This window comes from Prionailurus viverrinus, chromosome D1 (genome assembly GCF_022837055.1).
Source record: "Prionailurus viverrinus isolate Anna chromosome D1, UM_Priviv_1.0, whole genome shotgun sequence".
Taxonomy (NCBI): Eukaryota; Metazoa; Chordata; class Mammalia; order Carnivora; family Felidae; genus Prionailurus; species Prionailurus viverrinus.
Genome location: NC_062570.1, coordinates 23,126,141 through 23,146,679, shown reverse-complemented (window position 1 = coordinate 23,146,679; position 20,539 = coordinate 23,126,141). Strand labels below are relative to the sequence as shown.

Below are 20,539 nucleotides of genomic sequence, written 5' to 3'. Positions count from 1 at the left end.
TTGGAGCAAGAGAACTTGGTTCAAATCCCAGATCTGCCACTTTCTCGCCTGAGCTTGTCTGAGATTCTCTCTGCTTCTGGGTCACTGAAAAGCTTAAAAGTGTTTAATGTTAAATGTGTTTATAAGCCCAAGCCCACATGCATCTCTAGTAATTTTAGGTCTGTGGAGAGATTTCTTTGTAAGTATATAGAAATGCGAGTGATGTTTATTCATTAAGTAATATTTGTTGTCTCTGTTAAGAATACTGTATAACTATATTGGATTTGTAAGCAAAAATCTTGGCTCGCTGGTTTTATTTCTGTTTTTGTTTTGCTAAACAACCACCTCAGATTTTAGTCAAGAGAGGCACTTCCCTTAATCTTCGTATCTAATTAAATATCCTGCGAAAGTAGAGTCAGGAATTTATTGGTCTTTTTTTTTTTTTTGGAAGTACTTTATTCCCCCAGATTAACAGTATTCTTGTCCCCCTCATTCTTTTGGGGGGTGGAGGGGGATTTGTTCTGATATGTTAGTGTAAGAACTCACCCTCTCCCCCAAGTTGCTGAGGAAAAGGTCTAACAAATGAAACTATTCTAAACACCAAATAAAAATATTAAGATCAATGCTCCAAAAAAGGGTGGACTGTATTTCACCCTGGCTTCCTAATGTTCTACTTCTGCTTTCCTAGAAGTTGAATGTTATTTTCTATTAAAGTTGAATGTTATTTTCTATTTTCTATTCTTTCTTTCTAGGAAAGAAGACCGTAGCCACTATTTATACAATAATTTACTCTTTAAAATCAAGTCCTTAGTAATGTAGGAGAGAATTCTTTTTACTTTGCAAGTTATCTTCAGTTTTTCATATATATATATTTTTTAATTATTTTTGAGAGAGAGAGAGAGAGTGTGAGCAGGGGAGGGGCAGAGAAAGAGGGAGACACAGAATCCGAAGCGGGCTCCAGGCTCTGAGCTGTCGGCACAGAGCCCGATGCGGGGCTTGAACTCGTGAATCGCGAGATCATGACCTGAGCCAGAGTTGGACACTTAACTGACTGAGCCGCCCAGGAGCCCCTCAGATTCTTGACTTCCATTTCTCAGAAGCTACTTCATACACAGAGCAGTTTGCTTTTTCTCACTTAAAGAATTGGTATTTTGTCGGATTTACATCATAAGGTTTTTCATCTGTTCTACCCTGGTCCTTAAGTCCTAGCTTCACGCATTGCCCTTTTTTACTTCCAAAAATAGTCATATCAGAATGTTCCTAGAACTTGTACAAGCATTAAGAACTGTAACAGGTATGGATAAAATACGGAATTGCCTCTGGTTCCATAGATTCAGATGAAATGTATTCAATGTACTCTTCTCTCTCCCCTTACCTCCTTTCTCTCCTATTCTCCCCACCCCTTTGCACGTGGGGAACGTTTCCTGGTAGACTTGGCACCGTCTTTTATTTCTGAGCCACTGTCCGCTGTCCAGAGACTTGGTGGACCCGTAGTACTCCATTGTTCTGCTAAGCCTGTGACCGCTCATATCTCATGGTTGCATAATGGAAAAAGACTGGATAGAAACATGGAACAGATTAAGATGCATCAGGGGACTTTGACTATTCTGTCCCTTAATCCCTCCCTTTCGGGTTCCTACCAGTGCGTTGCCAACAATAGCATCGGGGCAATTGTGAGCGGCCCTGCAACAGTATCTACTGCTGGTGAGTTTAATTTTATCCCTCAGATTTATGCTTTTTCCTAGAAACTAGAATGCTGGTACTTGCATGTGTGAATAGAGGGAAGAGCGTGGGCTTTGGAGTAAACACATAGCGTTCTCATCTCAGCCTTGACTCTCACTGTTGAGCTGGGGGAAGTGCACTTGAACCTCCGTGAGCTTGGCCTCCTGTCTTCCTGTGTAACAGGGGCATGGAAGTAACTCTTACATGGTTAAGAGGGTTTTCTAATGCAAATTCTGAATTTCTTTGCGAATATTTAGAAGTCCTTTAATAGCAGCAGCAACTAAAAAGCTGTTGTCAACTTTGACACTCAGTTGTTTCATGCAGTCCCATATCTCGCTCACATCTAATTGTTTTATTTGTCTTGATCACTGAGTGATTTTAGTTTATTTAATTGAAACCAGGCTAAAGAAGGAGGAATGAAATCACTGACTGTAGAGAAAGGAATGTCGGGTATTGAACTTATGGCAAATCTGGAATGTGGTGGTTTTCTTAGTAGGTTTGAGCCATCTGCCTTTCAAATGGTGATGGCTTCCAGTAATGGAAGATGTCTTTGTCAGGGCACCCCTATTTACAGAAGAAATCTGGATCCCCCAGGAGTAGTGAGTTTGTCGTAACTGAGAAGAGTAAATGTTTTCGTAGAGCTTTGACCCATGGACAGCTCCAGGACTCACACGGGAAGGCTGAACTCCTAGTGGCAGGCGGCTGGATGCTTTCAGCACTGCAGGTCATAAAGAACCCTTCCATGCAGGCTCCATCTGTAGCGAACTCTTAGTAGTGAGAGGAATTGGGTTTGTTCCTGAAAGCCATTTTATTGCAGTGTGAGTAGCGACAAACAGCATAAAGATGCGTAGGGAAAGTGGGTGTTCATGAGGGACTGGATTGGAAAAGGATGTCTCTTGACAGAATGGGAATGACTATGCTTTATGGCTCTCCTCCATGTTTTAAGGGCCGCTTGCTTGTTTGTCTTGTGGTCTCCTGGAAGCGTTGGCTTCTGGAAAAGGGTGCCATGACTTAGCTCTAGGCCTCAACCGGGCACCTCTACTCCAGCCCCTTCCTGAGATAAAAAAAATCACGCTCCTCTGTGAACTGGGGTTAGCTGCCGCAAACGGCCGCATTGCAAGATGTGGCTTCTAGTTTTTAAATTTCCTTGGGGATCGTTCACATTTGCATTGATTAATCAATTAATTTTCTACTTATTTACTTATGTATTTTAGTTCTTGGTGATTTTGGTTCACCAACAAAGCAGGTTATTACAGCGGAAGAAAAAAGTACCGGTTTCATTGGCTGCAAAGTACCAGATAGTAACCCCAAGGCTGAGGTGCGCTATAAAATCCGGGGAAAGTGGCTGAAACATTCCACAGGTGAGACCTTCAACAAAAAGCCAGTGGTACCCACAGCACAAATGTCATGAAGCAACCTACTGTTGAACTCCGTGTCCTAAGGACTGTGGCTACAAAAATGCATAAGATATATTGCCTCTACTCTCAGAAGTCAGAAGAAGACCGGCATGAGTGGTTACACTGTAGAAATGATTACAATCCCAGATTCCCTCCATTCATTCAGGGTTCCACTCGGATATTTCTTCCTCTGAGAAGACCTCCCTCATCATGGCTCTATGTAAAATACTATGCCATGCCCCATTGGTCCGTGTCCCCTTTACTTAGCTGCTTTTTAAAGTTTCCACAGCACTGTAATAGACAGATTTCTGGTTGTTTGTTTGTTATTTATCCCTTTCTTTGCGGCCCCCATTTCCTGCACTGGAATGTTGGCTGCCTGAGTGCAGGGCTTGCAGTCTGCTTTCTTCATCGTATCACTTGTGCCTGGATCAATACAGGCACCCAGTGTGTATTTGTTGAGAAAAAAATGAATGGGTAGACATGAGTGGACACTGGCAGATCAGTGAGTGCTGTCCGGAGAGGTTTGCTCAAGGTGGGGGCTGTGGGCATTGTATCTCTTTCTACATATGCTTGTGCTTTCAGTGTGCTCAACAAATGGTCTGAGGTCAGATGTTTCTGATGGGTTCGATTTTGTTACTCTAGAACTGTTGACTCTTCCCCCCACCGCCTTGACTTCCCCTTTCTTTCATTTAATAAATTTTCTCTGATTGTTGCTGCTGTTCTGATGTCTAAATTGAAAGCACGACTGCTAGCCTTTGTTTTCATTGGGGTCTTTCATATAGAGGCCTAACTGCATTCCCTTCTTTCCTCAGAGAAGTACTTAATCCTTCCATCAGGGAATCTGCAGATTCTGAATGTATCTTCAGAGGACAAGGGATCATATAAGTGTGCAGCTTTTAATCCTGTCACTCATGAATTAAAAGTTGAACCCATTGGCCGAAAGCTTCTTGTCAGTCGTAAGTATTTGGGAGAATAACGGTAACCAGAAGCATTCCTCCGGAGAAGCTTCCTCAGAAGCATTCTTTAGAAAGCACTGGAAAATCAGAGTGAATTTTTCTTTCAGATCCTATTTGCTTATCATAAGAAAGTCTTATAAAAAAATTAAATACACGAATGCATTATAGTATAGTACTGTACATGTGTTTAAAAGATAATGAATTTTTAATTCATTGATTAATTTTTAAAAATATTTATGTATTTATTTATTTTGAGAGAGAGGGAGAGAGTGTGACCAGGGGAGAGTCGCGGGGCAGGGGGCAGAGGATCCAAAGTGAGCTCTGTGCTAATAGCAGAGAGCCCAATGTGGGGCTTGAACTCATGAACTGTGAGATCATGACCTGAGCCAAAGTTGGATGCTGAACCGACTGAGCCACCCAGGCGCCTCCCTGGCCCCTGCCCCCCACCCCCGCCGTGATAATGAATTTTTAGAAGAGAATTTTGGTCAGGATGACAGAGTGGAAACCAGACGGAGAACTTGACCCTTTGCTCAAATTAAAAAGAAATAATAGAGACAATATAACTTTATGACAGTGGTAATCAAATTGGTGGCTAACTGAATTATGAAAAATTAATAGCTGTCCTCTTTCAGCTGACAGTAGTCATAGCTGATTTTGAGATTACGGTAGCTGAACTCAGAACCAGTGGTCAAAGCACAACGAAGTGGTGGTTTCTGGACTGGTCAAAAATTCTACATATCTAAACTGCTAATGCAGAGATAGCCCTAAGGGGCCACAAAGTGTTTTCATTTTAATTCTCCACTACAAATGGATTAAGCTACCATGTAGGACCTTGTGGCATAAAGAAGAATAAATGGGAATATGAGAAAGCTTGCAGATTTGGTAAGGAAGAGATTGGAAGTGGATGTTTAATAATGACATTTTTTTGTTCCCTTCTTTTTCCAGGCCCTTCTTCAGACGATTTTCACATTCTTCACCCCACCTTTTCACAGGCACTAGCTGTGCTTTCTCATAGCCCCGTCACCCTGGAGTGTGTGGTGAGTGGGGTCCCAGTTTCTCAAGTGCACTGGCTGAAGGACGGTCAGGACGCTGTGCCGGGAAGCAACTGGCGAAGGTTGCATTCCCATCTTGCCACAGACAGCATTGACCCGGTGGACTCTGGAAACTATTCTTGTATAGTGGGAAACAAGTCTGGAGACGTAAAACATGTGACTTACATGGTTAATGTGCTTGGTAAGACGTTACTTCTTAAATTGCTTTTCGGGTCAGGCTATTTTTCTGGTCTAACTGACGTTTGAATGGAAGATCTATTTGGGAACTATAAATGACATGTAAATAACGTCTTCACATATGATGTCACAAGAAGCTTCGTTTTTTTGTTTTTTTTTTAAAGGACTGCTGATTTCAGCAGTATATCTTGGTGGCACAGAACAGTTCACTTGGGATGTTTATGGGAACCTCCCCCCCAACCTGGTTATACAACACAAAGCTTGTTCTTCCTTCCTGATGATGTGGAAGATTCTGGGCCGTGTCAGTGTGTTGGACCTAGTAGGAGTACCTAACAGTACTGACTAGAAAAGGTCACCTCAAAAAGAAATCTATTTCATTTTATTTTCCCTTAAGGAATGCTTTCACTGTATTATTTGCATTATTTCCACCCACATTGCTGTGTATACACTCTTTATCTCAAAGCTTTTCCTTCCTTTTTTTTCCAGTTCCCTGTCTCACTGTCATGTCTAGCACCGGAAAATGTTTTCCTTTATCAAAACAGATTTTCATGAAAGCCAGAAAAAAATAGGTTGTAAGTGGTTTCATAGTATATATTGTTGCTGTAAACCTTCTGCATGTGTTTATTTGCAACATAGGTAACCCTGGAATTAAATAAGTGTACGGCAAATTAGATTTAAAGTGACGTGATAATCAGGTCTAAGTTAATATGCATAATCATATAATTTGGGCATATGTTACCAATGTTGCTAAATGATTTACTCGGTCTAGGGAAAAGTGGCTTCATGGATAGTAAAGGAAGTTTTCTGCCCAGTATAACATCTAGCCTAATGGCAGAATTGACCATAAAAAGAATTTAACCTGTGAATAAACATTCTTCTTTTGGCTCTTGTTTAGTGTGAAGTCATGGGAAACTACTTATTTCAAACAAATCACCTGCAACAAATGCTCAGGGAGCCCAAGATGTGTGTGTGTGTGTGTGTGTGTGTGTGTGTGTGTGTGTGAGAGAGAGAGAGAGAGAGAGACAGAGAGAGAGAGAGAGAGAGAGAGAGAGAGATAAGTGGGTGGGAAGATCTAGAAAAAGAGACTATGAAATGTTAGTAACATATGGTTTATTTGATTAGAAGGAAGTTCAAATACATTTCTAATTTTGTCTTGATGACCATAGCAGGTAGGAGAATGTGAGTAAACAATGCAATTTGATTTCAACTAGTTATTGGTAGAGAGATTTTATGTGTCTTGTGTGATAATTTAAAAAGTACCTCTTAAGGGCTAGAGTTTAATTTATATGTTTTATTTTTAGAAAATGCTTCAATTTCTAAAGGACTGCAGGACCAGACAGTCTCTCTGGGTGCCACAGTACAATTTACTTGTGAGATTCATGGGAACCCAACTCCAAACCGTACCTGGTTTCATAACGCACAACCTGTTCATCCTTCCCCACGACATCTAACTGTAGGAAACAGACTGAAAATCAGTGGTGTTACCATGGAAGATTCTGGGCTGTATCAGTGTGTAGCAGATAATGGGATTGGATTCATACAGTCTACTGGGAGACTTGAAATTGAAAAAGGTAGGCTTTTGGGTCCAGAAATCATAGGAAGTTTTACTTTACAGATAGGCTTTTGTTTTGGTTAAAAATTAAATCATTTTCACTAGAGAACATAATTCCGTTACCATAAAGGAACTATGCCTATTTTCCATGTTCCTTTCTAGTTGCAGATGGGCATTTCCATGAAGAGGCAATATTATTTGATTAACTTCATTAAAAAAATTTTTTTTTTAATTATTTTTTTCAAAAGATACTATAGTTTAAAAGGCATATGGTGAAAGTCTCTCATTTCTATTCCCTGGCCAGCCATATTGCCTTTAGAACTAACCAGTTTTATCAGTGTCTTTAATATCCTTGTGTGTATATATACAATCACACACAATGTGTCTGTGTGCACTTAATAACGTCTTTTTTCCCCCCGTAAATGGAGGTAGTATTCCTCAGTTTGAGTTTTTTATTTACCATATCTTTGATATCTTCCCAGATGGTTCATTAAACAGTGTTTTCATTCTTGTTCAAATGACTGCTTATTAAGGAGTTCTATAATGAATGTCCCTCTGCATAGATTATTTTGCACAGGTGTAAATATCTATAGAATAGATTTCTGGAAATGAATTTGCTAAATGAAAGCATCTTTGTTTGGTAATTTTGGTAGATATCACTGAGTTGCTCTGCAAAATTGTTACTGGTTTTTATTCACAGCAATGTGTATCTGCCTGTCTCCTCATATCCTCACCAGGGCAAGGTGTTAAATCTTTGCCCATCTGATAGTTTAAAAAAAAAATACCTTTTGGTCTGTATTTATATTACTATGAGTGAAGTTGGGCTTCCTATCATATGTTTATGAGTCATTTGAATTTGTTTTCCTATGTATTGACTGTTCATTGTCTTTTGTCCATTTTAAAAATTAGATTGTTGGTCATTTTTCTTGTGGATTGGTAGGAATTCTACATTAGGGATATTAATCTTTTGCCTATGAGTTATAAATATTTCAAGTGTCAAAGAAACAGTGTGATACAGACCAATTCTCTGACCTTGGTGCAATTATTTTAGAAGTTAATAGTAAAAGTCATTTTTTACTGGCATGTATTTGGAAATGTAAAATTATGCTTCTCAATAACAGAGAAAAAACTACAGTGCAATGTGAAAATGCCACAGATTGAATTGTGTGGGATGTAGTAAAAATGGAATTTACATGGGAATGTATAGCCTTAAATGCTTATAAAAGAAAACTAGTAAGACTGAAAATAAGGAAGCAGAGGAAAAGAGATACTAAAGGGCAGAAATCAATTGAATAGAAAATGAAGATAAAATGGAGAGGTTCAGTAAAGAAAAAAGTTGGTTCTTTGCAAATCTAATAAAATGGACCTACCTTTGTGGCAAAATACAAATAAACAGTTTTAGGAATAAAAAGTACAAGTCTTGTAGAGATTAAAAATAATAAAGGTAAAGATAAAATAAAAGATAAAGATACATTGTGATAAACTTTATGTCAACAGTTTACAATGTCCTAGGGAATAGACAAATTCTTAGGAAAAATACGACTTAGTAAGGATGACTTAAAAGAAATTAAAAAGCCTATGTAGTCCTGTACTCATGAAGGAAACTGATTAGGGGTTTAAAATCTTCCCACAGAGAAAACACCAGGCCATATAGGTTTTATGGAGAGGTCTACGAAACTTGCAAGTAACAGACCATTCCAAATATTACACAAACTCTTCCAGAGAAAAGTAAAAACTGGGAACTCTCCAGTCCTTATGATTTTGATTCTAAAATCACAAAGGAATGGCATAAGAAAGGAAAACCAAAGGCCAATCTCATTTATGAACATAGATACAAAAATCTTATGAAAATATTAGCAAGCCATCAATATTTTAAAAAGGAAATACATCTTAACTAAGGAGTCAGCCCAGGAATCAGTCAGAAAATTTAAAGTGTCATTCATCATGATTGAATAGAGGCAGGAAAACATTTGACACAATTCAGTATCCATGTTAGACACACTTAGAAAAATAGAAATAAAAGGGAATTTTCTTAATCTGATAAAGAGTATCTAACAAAAACTTACAGGAAACGTCACTTTTATGGTGAAATGTTGGAAGCATTTAAAATCTCTTTAAAATCTCTTTTATTGGGGCACCTGGGTGGCTCAGTTGGTTAAGTGTCCAACTTTGGCTCAGGTCATGATCTCACCATTCGTGGATTCAGGCCCCACCTCAGGCTCTGTGCTGACAGCTTAGAGCCCGGAGCCTGCTTTGGATTCTGTGTCACCCTCTCTCTCTGCCCCTTCCTGCTCACACTCTGTCTCTCTCTCTCAAGAATAAATAAACAGTAAAAAAAAAAAAAAAATTAAAATCTTTTATTTGCCATCATACTGGAGACTCTGATCAGCACAGAATGACAAAAAAATATGTAAACAAAATAAAATATATAAAGATAGGAAAGAAAAAAATCAAACCCATAACTGCCGTGATTGCCAATACAGAGAATTCTCAATTTGCTGGCAAATTATTAGAAATAATAAAGGCACTTAGCAAGGTATCTGGATGAAGACCAACAAAGAAGAATCACTGTCTTTCTATATGCCAGTGCATTAGTCATGCTTCTCCAGAGAAACAAACCCAGTAGGATATATAAGATATAAATAAGAGGTGGTTTATAATAGGAATCGGCTCACATGATTATGGGGGTTGGGAAGTCCCATAGTCTAACCTCTATACACTGGAGAAGGAGGAAAACCAATAGTGTAATTCATTTGTGGGGTGGTGGAGAGCCTGTTGGTTTAAGTCTTGAGTAAAGTCCAAAAGCTGGAGAACCAGAAGCGTTGATGTCCAGTGTTCGAGGGCAGGAGAAGGTGGATCAGCTTAAGCAGAGAGAAAGAATTCACCTTTACTCTGCATTTTTGCTCTACAGAGTGCTCAGCAGATTGGATGTTGCTCACCCGCGTTGGGCAGCGCCATCTGCTATACTCTGTTCACCAATTCAAATGCTAATCTCTTCTGGAAGCACTCTTGCAGACCCACCCAGTTATGTGGACATCCTTTCGTCCAATCAAGTTGATACATAAAATTAACCACTATAGCCAACAACAGGCAGAAAATATAATTTAAAAGTCACCTTTTAATATTAGCAACACTTAAAAAGACCAAGGTATATCCTAGAAAGATATACCAGTTGGTACATACCGAAATTCAGTATTACACAGTTGTCAGGTCTTTCCAGAAACTTTCTGTAACTTCATGCAATTCCAATTAAAATCTTATTTGGATATTTTGAGGATGTTGACAAACTGATTCTGGGATTTATATGCATGACCAAAGGCCCAAGAATAGTTAAGGCATGCTGAAATAAGAAGAAAAACACAGGGACTTATTTTTACAGGTATTAGAACATATATAAAAATCTGTGGTAACTAAGATATATTGTATTGGTGCAGGAACAGATAGGCTATTGAAACAAGACAAAGACCCACCAAGAAGACATTTGCACCTAAGGATTTGACTTAGGTGGCATTGCAGATTACCAAGAGGAGGACATCCATTTCAAGTGTGGATGTGGGATAATTGCTCATCAAAATGGAGAAAAAGAAATGAAATCTCTAACTTGTAATGTGTATAAAGACAAATTACCAGTGGATTAAAGACCTATCTGTGCAAGGCAAGATGGCAGAGTTTTTGAAGAAAATGCAGGAGACATCTATCTGATTGGATATAACTTAACATTTTAGGCTAATTTTTTTTTTTTTAAAGATTGATATGACTACATTGAAATTAGAACATCCTTATTAATAAAGGATACCATTAAAAATGAAAAGAAAAGAGGCGCCTGGGTGGCTCGGTCGGTTAAGTGTCTGACTTTGGCTCAGGTCATGATCTCGCAGTCTGTGAGTTCGAGCCCCACGTCGGGCTCGGTGCTGACTGCTCAGAGCCTGGAGCCTGTTTCAGATTCTGTGTCTCCCTCTCTCTCTGCCCCTCCCCTGTTCATGCTCTCTCTCTGTCTCAAAAATAAATAAACGTTAAAAAAAAAAAATTTTTTAAAAAAATGAAAAGAAAAGCAGGGGCCCCTGGGTGGCTCAGTTGGTTAAGCGTCCGACTTAAGCTCAGGTCATGCTCTCGCGGTCTGTGAGTTCGAGGCCCGCGTCGAGCCCTGTGTTGACAGTTCAGAGCCTGGAGCCTGCTTCTGATTCTGTGTCTCCCACTCTTTCTGCCCCTCCCCCACTCATGCTCTGTCTCTCTCACTCTCAAAAATGAATAATGTTAAAAAAAATTTTTTTAAAAAGCAATAAACTGTGAGAAGATATTAGCAGCATATATAACGAATAACAGAACACTAGCTGGAATATACAAAGAACTCTGAAACCATTACAAAAAAGATAGATGACCCAACAGAAAAATGGACAAAAAGCATTTCAAAGAGGAGGAAAAATACCAGTGACACATAAACACGTGAAAAGATGTTCAAGCTCATTAGTACTCAGGAGAGTCCAGTTTATGACCAGTGAGACAGCATCTTACACTTTCTAGATTGGCAGAGATTCGGGAATCTAACCATACCGAGTATTGGTTTTGTCAAAGGTAGGAAGTAGGGCTGGAGAAAGAGAAGGATGCACTGGAGAAAATTCCATTTGTAATCGATATTCCATAGTAGGCACACTTAAAAATGGCTCCAGAGAATACCTGGGACCAAAAGGAAAGAGAGTTAGTTTAGAGACAAAAAATGTTGTTTGTGTAACATGATAAGAAATACACTCGTCAACTTTCACTCAGAACAGATTTCTCTCCCAGGCTTTTCGTAATCAGAGGTTCCCCCTGGAATGAACTATTTTTGTGAAGGAATATTATTTTGTTTTATGCTCCTTGACACCTTGTTCATGGCTTCACCTGTTTTATACTTAACAGCAGTCAAATGTGTATAGGAAACCCTTTTTTTTTCCCTAAAGGACAGGAAGTCTGTGTAGGAAATGTCCAGGAGCCCACAATTAAGAATTCTACTTTTTAGGGACAGTTTTACGTGGTGAAAGTTGAGAAGAGAATTAACAAGGAGGGGGGTTATCTTTGTTTTAGTTATTACTGTCATATATCCCTGTTTGCCCATGTCTTTGCAAACACTTATTTCAGTGAATGAATGTGTTCTCCATACTGTTGTGCATGTAAAACATTGTTTAGGGGATGGTAACCAGATTTATTGTGGTGATCATTTGCCAGTGTGTATCCATATGTTAAATCATGATGTTGTGCACCTGAAACTAATGTTGTATGTCGATTATACTTCAATTAAAAAAAAAACACTGTTAAGAAATACATGTACGAAAGATGCTTTTAAGGCTGTTACTTGGGCACGACATGGATAACATTTATGCAAGAAGATGAATTTATTTTGCATTGTAGGTACTATACTCTTAATTATGTGTGTGTATTTGTGTGTGAATTACTGTTTTAATAGGCAGTGGACTCAAGCCAGTTATAATTACAGCACCAGCAAGTACAAAGGTGGTAGATGGAGACTTTGTTACTCTGTCCTGCAATGCCACTGGCGTGCCAGTCCCAGTCATGCGTTGGTATGACAGGCACGGGTTGATAACCAGCCATCCGTCTCAAGTGCTCAGATCAAAATCCCGGAAATCACACTTACGACCTGGGGGCTATGACCTGGAGCCTGTCTACTTCATCATGTCCCGAGCTGGCTCAAGCTCTCTGTATATTCAGGCCATCACTCAGGAGCATGCTGGGAAATACATCTGCGAAGCCGCAAATGAACATGGTGCCACACAGTCGGAGGCAGTCCTCACAGTTGGTGAGTTGCCATTAGTACTTTTTCTCGGGTGATTAGCTTCCTCTGATTGTAGGGGATAAAGTGCTTTGAAGTATGTTTTTTTCATGAGTCCAGCAATCTCTGAATATATATATATATATATATATATATATATATATATATATATATTTTTTTTTTTTTTTTTTTTTTTTTTTTTTTTTTTTTTTTTTCCCCGGCAGTAGTGAAACACAGAACTGTGGTTTTGGGTATTTGGCCTTACCATGAACCGGATGAACCTTGGTTTCCATTTCTGATGTTTTGGTTAAGGTTGTAGTTGTCCTATAGAAAGCTCTCATATGGGAGCAAGCCCGAGTTGTGACCTGTTTTCATGATTAATGCTTTTGGTTGTCTAAGCTACTGAAAGTGATCATTGCTGACATTTTTTAGGTGAGCCTTTGATAAGTACAGTATCCAGAGTCTAAAGGGTTGGCTTTCTTTTTTTTTTTTTTAACATTTTTATTTATTTTTGAGACAGAGAGAGACAGAGCATGAACGGGGGAGGGGCAGAGAGAGAGGGAGACACAGAATCGGAAGCAGGCTCCAGCCTCTGAGCCATCAGCCCAGAGCCGGACGCAGGGCTCGAACTCACGGACCGTGAGATCGTGACCTGAGCCGAAGTCGGACGCTTAACCGACTGAGCCACCCAGGCGCCCCTAAAGGGTTGGCTTTCATTGAGAAAGTAGAATCATGGTACTACCAAACAGTATCTACTATTCAAAGTTATTTTTCTAATGGGATGTATAACATTAATTCTTGATATTTTATTGATTTTTGGTGAGGATGACTTAAAAGCTTTATACAGTATCAATATTGTTAAAATTAAATAGGTATAGAGTATCAATATTGTTAAAGTTAATTCAAATTTCACTTAATTCAAATTCAAGCCTTACATCAGTATTTAGAGCAGCAGTGCGCCAGCAGGTAGTCAGTTGAGTGGGACTGTCACCTTATTTGTCGTGCAAGAAGCAGAGTGTCAAACACAGTACTGCCCTTAGTCTTGGCAACTGAGTTCCCTGCCTTGGGCCAGTGCGTTAGAGGGCTCCTTGCAGCTTTCTTCTGCCTGGGTCCTCAGCTCCCACTGGTCAAATAGTCCATGTGGTTAAGGGGTTAAGTTATAGTCCCTGGAGCCTGGAGCCCGTGTTCCTCCTTGTGTATAGCAGGTCTGGGGCTCTGGGAGTCCTTGCTTTAATTAGTTCACAGTCTGTTCCACACAGGTCCCGTTCCCTGACCCATCCTCCAGAGTGTAGACCACACCACCAGTGTGCAGGCACCCTTAAGCCAGAGGAGCGGCCAAGGGGTGGTCTTTTGCAGAGCAAGGAAGGTAAAATAGACAGAAATTGGGTGTGCACACAGGTATTTCCATTCACAGGCACACAAGGCCCCTGGAGCTCCAGAGGAAGCTGGAGGTAGAAAGAGAAGTGGGGAAGGCCAAGGACATCCGTTTGTATTAGATTATAATTATTACTGTCTGATTATTGGTAAATTAGGATTATTCCATGTAGCAGTTAGGGAAGGAAGAAATAGCTACTCACTTCAGACATGTTAAGAATCCTCCAATGAAGAGGGTAGTTGGGTGTTGTATAAATTTATACATGTGTAAATATGAATATGTATACATGTGTGTGTTTATATATCTGCTCTGCCAAGCGAAAATCAGAGTGGCTCTGCTCAAATTGTTAGCTGGAGGACAGGTGTAACACAGGTGATGCTTGGTTAGCTTTTGGCTGAAGTGATTGTTTTATATAAATATAGGATAGCAAGAGGCACAGATGTGATAGTCACAGTTGATGGAACTGGATCTTTTGTCTCACTGCCTCACTTTAAATATCAAAGATCTGAAGCCTTTAGAACATACACAGGCTAACTTGTTTAGGTTAGAATTTTTTAGGTCTTTAAGGTCTTCCCCACCCCTTCCAGGATTTTATGTCTTGATAAATACCATTTTCATGTACAGTAACCCCATCACCGACCTCCTTCCGAAATGTTCTTATATTTTCTCTTTCGCGCGCCCTATAACTATTAAGATCCAGCCAGGTTTACTAAAGCTCACAATACATAACAACCCACCTCTTTCTACAGGAATCTGAGCCATATTAAATTCTAGCATACTGAGAGCCATTTACTTGTTTTTTTGGGGGGTAAGCAAGGGCAAAGAGAGAGATGACTGCCCCCTCCTCCTTTTTCTTTCCAGAGACCTTGGGTTTTGAGGTCTTAGATGTACAAATATTTGTAGAGTGGGTTGTAACTCTTGAAAACTCTAATGGGAGTTGGTTTGGGATAGTTGGGGTAGGGGATGCTGGTGTGAGTGGTCACAGTGGGAACGGCTTTGACAAGTTTGGTTATATTCCTTATTTAGTTTCAGCTCTGAGTCATTAAATTCACTGCCATAGTTATAGTACTTAGAAAAGCAGAATTTTATCAGCCTCTTCTAATTCAAAAAGCGTTCTACATTTAAAAATACTTGGTCTATTTTTTTTTCTATTTTTTTTTTAATTTTTATTTATTTTTTTGAGACAGAGAGAGACAGAGCATGAACAGGGGAGGGTCAGAGAGAGAGGAAGACACAGAATCCAAAACAGGCTCCGGGCTCTGAGCTGTCGGCACAGAGCCCGACGCGGGGCTCGAACTCACAGACTGTGAGATCATGACCTGAGCCGAAGTTGGACGCTCAACCGACTGAGCCACCCAGGCGCCCCAATACTTGATGTCTAAACTGATCATTTCACACTTGATCTTAGCCAAAAGGCCAAGAAGTGATCTCGTCTGACCATTTCACAGAGTTGTTTTGAAGACAAGTTGAGATAATATATGTGAAAAAACTTTTGAAAGTGGTGTTCAGGCCTTATAAATTATATCGTGTGAGTACTCAAATATTACTGGAAATAGCAGAGAGAAAAGAATTGAATCTTCCTCCTCCTCCCCTCTTCTCGAATCCCCTTTTTAATAAACGTGGCAGAAAAGTCTCATCGCGTCCAGAATAGCAGGAGCAGAATTGTGACACTGATACCGTTAGACACAGGCTGCGGCATAAGTTTGTCTCCTGCCTCTGCATAAATTGAGGCCTGTGGTCTTTAAACTCTTGTACGGCCAGATACCACTTCCCAGTGGTAAGCAGCCCAAAGACTCCGTGGAACTCCTAATGATGAAAAGGTCACTCTCCGCTACCCTAAGCCACAGCTAATTACCTCCACTTGCTAGAGCCCATCTCTCGCCCCAGTGGGCACCAGCCGCACGCCCTTACCAGCCAGCCCACGTCCTGACTCACTAGATAAACACGGCTGCTCCAGAAGCAATATTGTGAAGTTGTCTCAGTGAAGTTAATTAGTTTTCTCCTGGATTATTTTCTCACTAGCTTCTTTAATGGAGGACGCGTCGGAGACACCTTTTCTCCTCTAAACAGAAAACCGACCTTACGCCGTTAGCCGTGGTTTGTGTCGGTTCCCTCCTGAACTGCAGGGCTTCTCAGAACACACCCACCTTTTACCAGGAATCCGACTTCACTGTGCAAAAGAAACTCTTTCACATTGTTTCCTCTGCTCCCTTCCTCCACAAAAGTGGACAAAAAGAGGAGACCTTTTTGTTGCCAGCATGAATAGCACTTGAGAGAAACCAAACTGTCAGCACTTGGGTTTCATGGTGCTCGGAGTGTATTTGTTTTCGTCAGCTGCTTTCTCATTTTTTTCCAGCAGCATCACCAGAGTTCTTCTGCTGCCTGTTGTCCCTTAATCTCCCAGAACCCTAATTTCCTCAGCTGTGAAGTAGGAATATTACTGTCCACCTAAGAATGTTGTTTTGAGAGCTTGAGGAGATTATATTTATTAAATGTCTAACACAATGCGTGGCCCATAATATGTGCTCAGTAAATTTGGGGGATGGGATGTGCAACCTATTTCTTTTTTCAGCGCAAATATTTTTCCCTTCTCTTGTGTTCTGTATGCTTTTAGTAGCATTAGGACTATTTGCTTGTTTCATTTTTCTTTAGATTGGCAATTTTTTTGACGTTTCTTTATTTTTGAGAGAGCGCGAGCAAGGGAGGGGCACAGAGAGGGGGACAAAGGATCCAAAGCGGGCTCTGCATTGAGAGCAGCAAGCCCGATGTGGGGCTTGAACTCATGAACTGTGGGATCATGACCTGAGGTGAAGTCGGGCGCTCAGCCGGCTGAGACACCCAGGTGCCCCTAGATTGGCGATTTCTTAAGCCAGTCTTCAGTTCTATCCAGAAAGAGGGCTTGCTTGGAAATAGGTAAACCCTTCTTTTACCTTGTTTCCTCTTGTCGAGTGTAAATTGTTTTGCTTGTGTAGGGTATTTTCATTATCTGTTGCTGCATAACTACCCCCAAAGATTACTGAAACGGTAGCCCCTTTATTATCTCTTACAGTTCCTAGGGTTAACTGGACGCAGCTGGGCAATTCTGCCGGCCTTGCTTGGGGTCTCTTCCGCCATTGCAGTCAGATGTACCTGGGGCTGGAACAGCCAAAGTGGCTTTCCCCACATGTGTGACACTTTTGTGAAGGCTGGAATAACCGGCCACCTCCCCTTCCTTCCCTTTCTCTCCCCCTCTCCCCCCGCCACTCCACACGGCTAGCTTGGATGTCTGTATGGGGCGACACAAAAGTAGACGTGCCAGGCCTTGTGAAGACTCAAGCCTGGAAGAGCACAGTCTCACTTTGGTTGAAGCCAGTCATAGGGCCAGCCTGATTCAGCAGGGAGGGGACCGTCCAAGGGTGTGGATACTGAGGGGTATCATTGGAGACTGGCTCCCCAGCAGGTAACAGCCTAGCTCTTGGTTGTTTCCTTACTATTGAGTTCACTTTGCCGCTGAGGGAATGCATCGCTTCATGTGTTTCATTTACCAACTGGAATTACCACTCGGTGTTCTCCAACTTAAAATCTTTCAAGGTTAAACCAGCAAATTGTTGTTGTAAAAGAGGGAATACTAGCATAGAGCAAGGAAAAATAACATCCTCAAAATCACTTCACTGCTGCAGCTTTTTCAATAAGAGATTGCAGTTGGAGGTTGGAGGTTTCCATGAATTACAAACTGAGCTGTTAACCTGCTTTCACTTCTGGGGCTCAGATTGTCTGTATCCTTGTGGACAGTTGGATCACTGTGAAGAAGGCACTGAAATAATGAATTTCCTCAAGCTGTCTCTTCTCTCTCTCTCTCTCTCTCTCTTTCTTCCATTCCCTGCAGTTCCTTTTGAAACAAATACAAAAGCAGAAACAGTTACACCTTCCAATCCCACTCAGAATGATAAAAGAGATGGTTCAGAAGCTGGATTATTGAGCTCATTTCCAGGGAAGAAACGCTCCAGCGCAGTGGAATCATTGCCAGAGAAAAACACTAGTGGTGCCTCTGTCCCTGATGCCCCCATCATTCTGAGCCCTCCGCAGACCTACACATCTGATACGTACAACCTGGTCTGGAGGGCGGGGAAGGATGGCGGGCTGCCCATCAATGCCTATTTTGTGAAGTATCGAAAGGTAATGTCTTCTCATTTATCAGCTTTCTCTTCTCTCACCTTAACGTTGTGTGTATATAACACATGCTTATTATCTTCGACATTTATAGAGCAGCAGGAAACAGGAGTGTTCTAGGATTATGAGTTTGGGAGAGCTATCCCAACAGCCATGCTGGTTTTACCAGTAAGCAGTAAGAATGAAAGATACACAGTATCCCCCAGAATAGGAATTCCAAGAACCCAGTGACTTCTTGACATTTTTTTTTGACATTTTTTATCAAACACTTTAACCCCTTGAGTGTAAACCTCTAGAAACCACTTTTTTAAGTCACCCTTTGTGAGATAGTAAAACACAGTTTATTTAACAAATAAAGCAGTTTCTTATTAGAAACATCAAAGTCCTCTGGTATAATCTCTGACAATTATTTTTATTTCAAGTTGTCTTCTTTTTTTTTTTTTTTTTTAATTTTTTTTTCAACGTTTATTTTATTTTTTGGGACAGAGAGAGACAGAGCATGAACGGGGGAGGGGCAGAGAGAGAGGGAGACACAGAATCGGAAACAGGCTCCAGGCTCTGAGCCATCAGCCCAGAGCCTGACGCGGGGCTCGAACTCACGGACCGTGAGATTGTGACCTGGCTGAAGTCGGACGCTTAACCGACTGTGCCACCCAGGCGCCCCTCAAGTTGTCTTCTTAATTGTATCGGAATCTTATGTTGTTTGGTGATTTCTTTGAGTGAACCTTGATCCTCTCAGTTGATTTTCCAGTGTTTCTTCCAGAGGCTTGTATTAAAGCAAAATGAAAAAAAAGTGTTTCTTTGTTTATGAGACTAAAAAATGAACAAAAGACACCCTCATATTTAAAATACCTTTCTTTGTCCAAGACATTTTGGTGCCCATCGTTTAATAGTATATATATATATATTTTTTTTTTTAATTTTTTTTTTCAACGTTTTTATTTATTTTTGGGACAGAGAGAGACAGAGTATGAACGGGGGAGGTACAGAGAGAGAGGGAGACACAGAATCGGAACCAGGCTCCAGGCTCCGAGCCATCAGCCCAGAGCCTGACGCGGGGCTCGAACTCACGGACCGCGAGATCGTGACCTGGCTGAAGACGGACGCTCAAACGACTGCGCCACCCAGGCGCCCCAATAGTATATATTTTTAATATCTGGAACAATTAACATGGTGATATTTGAACGTTTATTCACTGTTTCTAACCTGATGATTCAAGATGTAGAAACTTTGAATGATTCAAGATGAAACTTTCACTGGGATTCTTACCCACACAAAAACTTCTGTGTGATGTCGTTTCCTAGTTCTATTAACTAAGACACAACAGATTGGATCTTTTTTTTTTTTTTTTTTTAGTTTATTTATTTATTTTTGAGAGAGCAAGAGAGAATACGCACAAGTAAGGGAGGGGCAGAGAGAGAGGGAGAGAGAATCCCAAGCACACTCTGAGCTGAGTATGAAGCCTGACACGGGACTCCAACCCACAAACCGTGAGAACATGACCTGAGCTGAGATCAAGAGTTGGACGCTTAACTGACTGAGCCACCCAGGCGCCCCAGATCTTTTTAACATATATTTCCTCCAGTACATGTGGAAGTGGTGAGACATGAAGAATGCTGGAAATATAAAATGCATAATTATGTAACTCATATATGCATATGTATTCTAACTTAACATGTATTTATTTATATTATATATTATCATTAGTCCAGATTATTATGTACTTATTTTATGCTCCCATTAGCCCAGTAAGAAAGGAGTATTATTTCCTTTACAAGTAAAGGAAGCAAACTCTGGGAGATAAGTAACTTGCTTGAGGCCACAAATGAGCGGTAAGTAGGAGAGCCAGGAAGGAGTCTTTTTATTCCGGAGAATTCCTAAGTTCATGTTACGGGTCTCCTTATATTTCTTAATGTGAAGAAATATCATGTCTCTTTCTTCCAACAGTATATTCCTTACCAACATACATCTGGAATGGAATATTTTCTCAAATTGGAATGGAAGGTTTTTCTGCCCTTTATGTCCTTTTCTTTAATGACTTATTTTCTCTTGAGCAGCTAGATGATGGCGTTGGCCTGGTGGGAAGCTGGCACACAGTTCGAGTCCCGGGAAGTGAGAATGAGCTCCATCTGACAGAACTGGAGCCATCTAGTCTCTACGAAGTTTTGATGGTGGCAAGGAGCGCGGCAGGTGAAGGGCAGCCCGCCATGCTTACCTTCCGAACCAGCAAAGGTGAGTATAATCTTCCTCAGGAGGAGCGAGCTGGCCGTGTTGATGTCTCTTTATTACTGAGTGTCCTTTGGGGTCATAGACATTCTTTTTTATTTTTTTTTTATTTTTGAGAGAGAGAGAGAGAGAGAGAGACAGAATGCAAGCAAATCCAAAGCAGGCTGCAGGCTCCAGGCTCTGAGCTGTC

General features: G+C 40.7%; 1 protein-coding gene across 2 annotated transcripts in view; it reads left to right on the top strand.

The window, feature by feature from the left end:
* CDON (cell adhesion associated, oncogene regulated) overlaps positions 1-20,539 on the top strand; it is a 106,096-nt gene that overhangs the window by 37,581 nt on the left and 47,976 nt on the right. For both annotated transcript variants that reach the window (XM_047879301.1, XM_047879302.1), the window contains 8 exons: positions 1,411-1,683; positions 2,916-3,062; positions 3,911-4,054; positions 5,000-5,287; positions 6,585-6,854; positions 12,276-12,626; positions 17,840-18,129; positions 20,181-20,355. In XM_047879301.1, the coding sequence (XP_047735257.1) occupies positions 1,411-1,683; positions 2,916-3,062; positions 3,911-4,054; positions 5,000-5,287; positions 6,585-6,854; positions 12,276-12,626; positions 17,840-18,129; positions 20,181-20,355 (1,938 nt within the window). The remainder of the gene's footprint in view (positions 1-1,410; positions 1,684-2,915; positions 3,063-3,910; positions 4,055-4,999; positions 5,288-6,584; positions 6,855-12,275; positions 12,627-17,839; positions 18,130-20,180; positions 20,356-20,539) is intronic.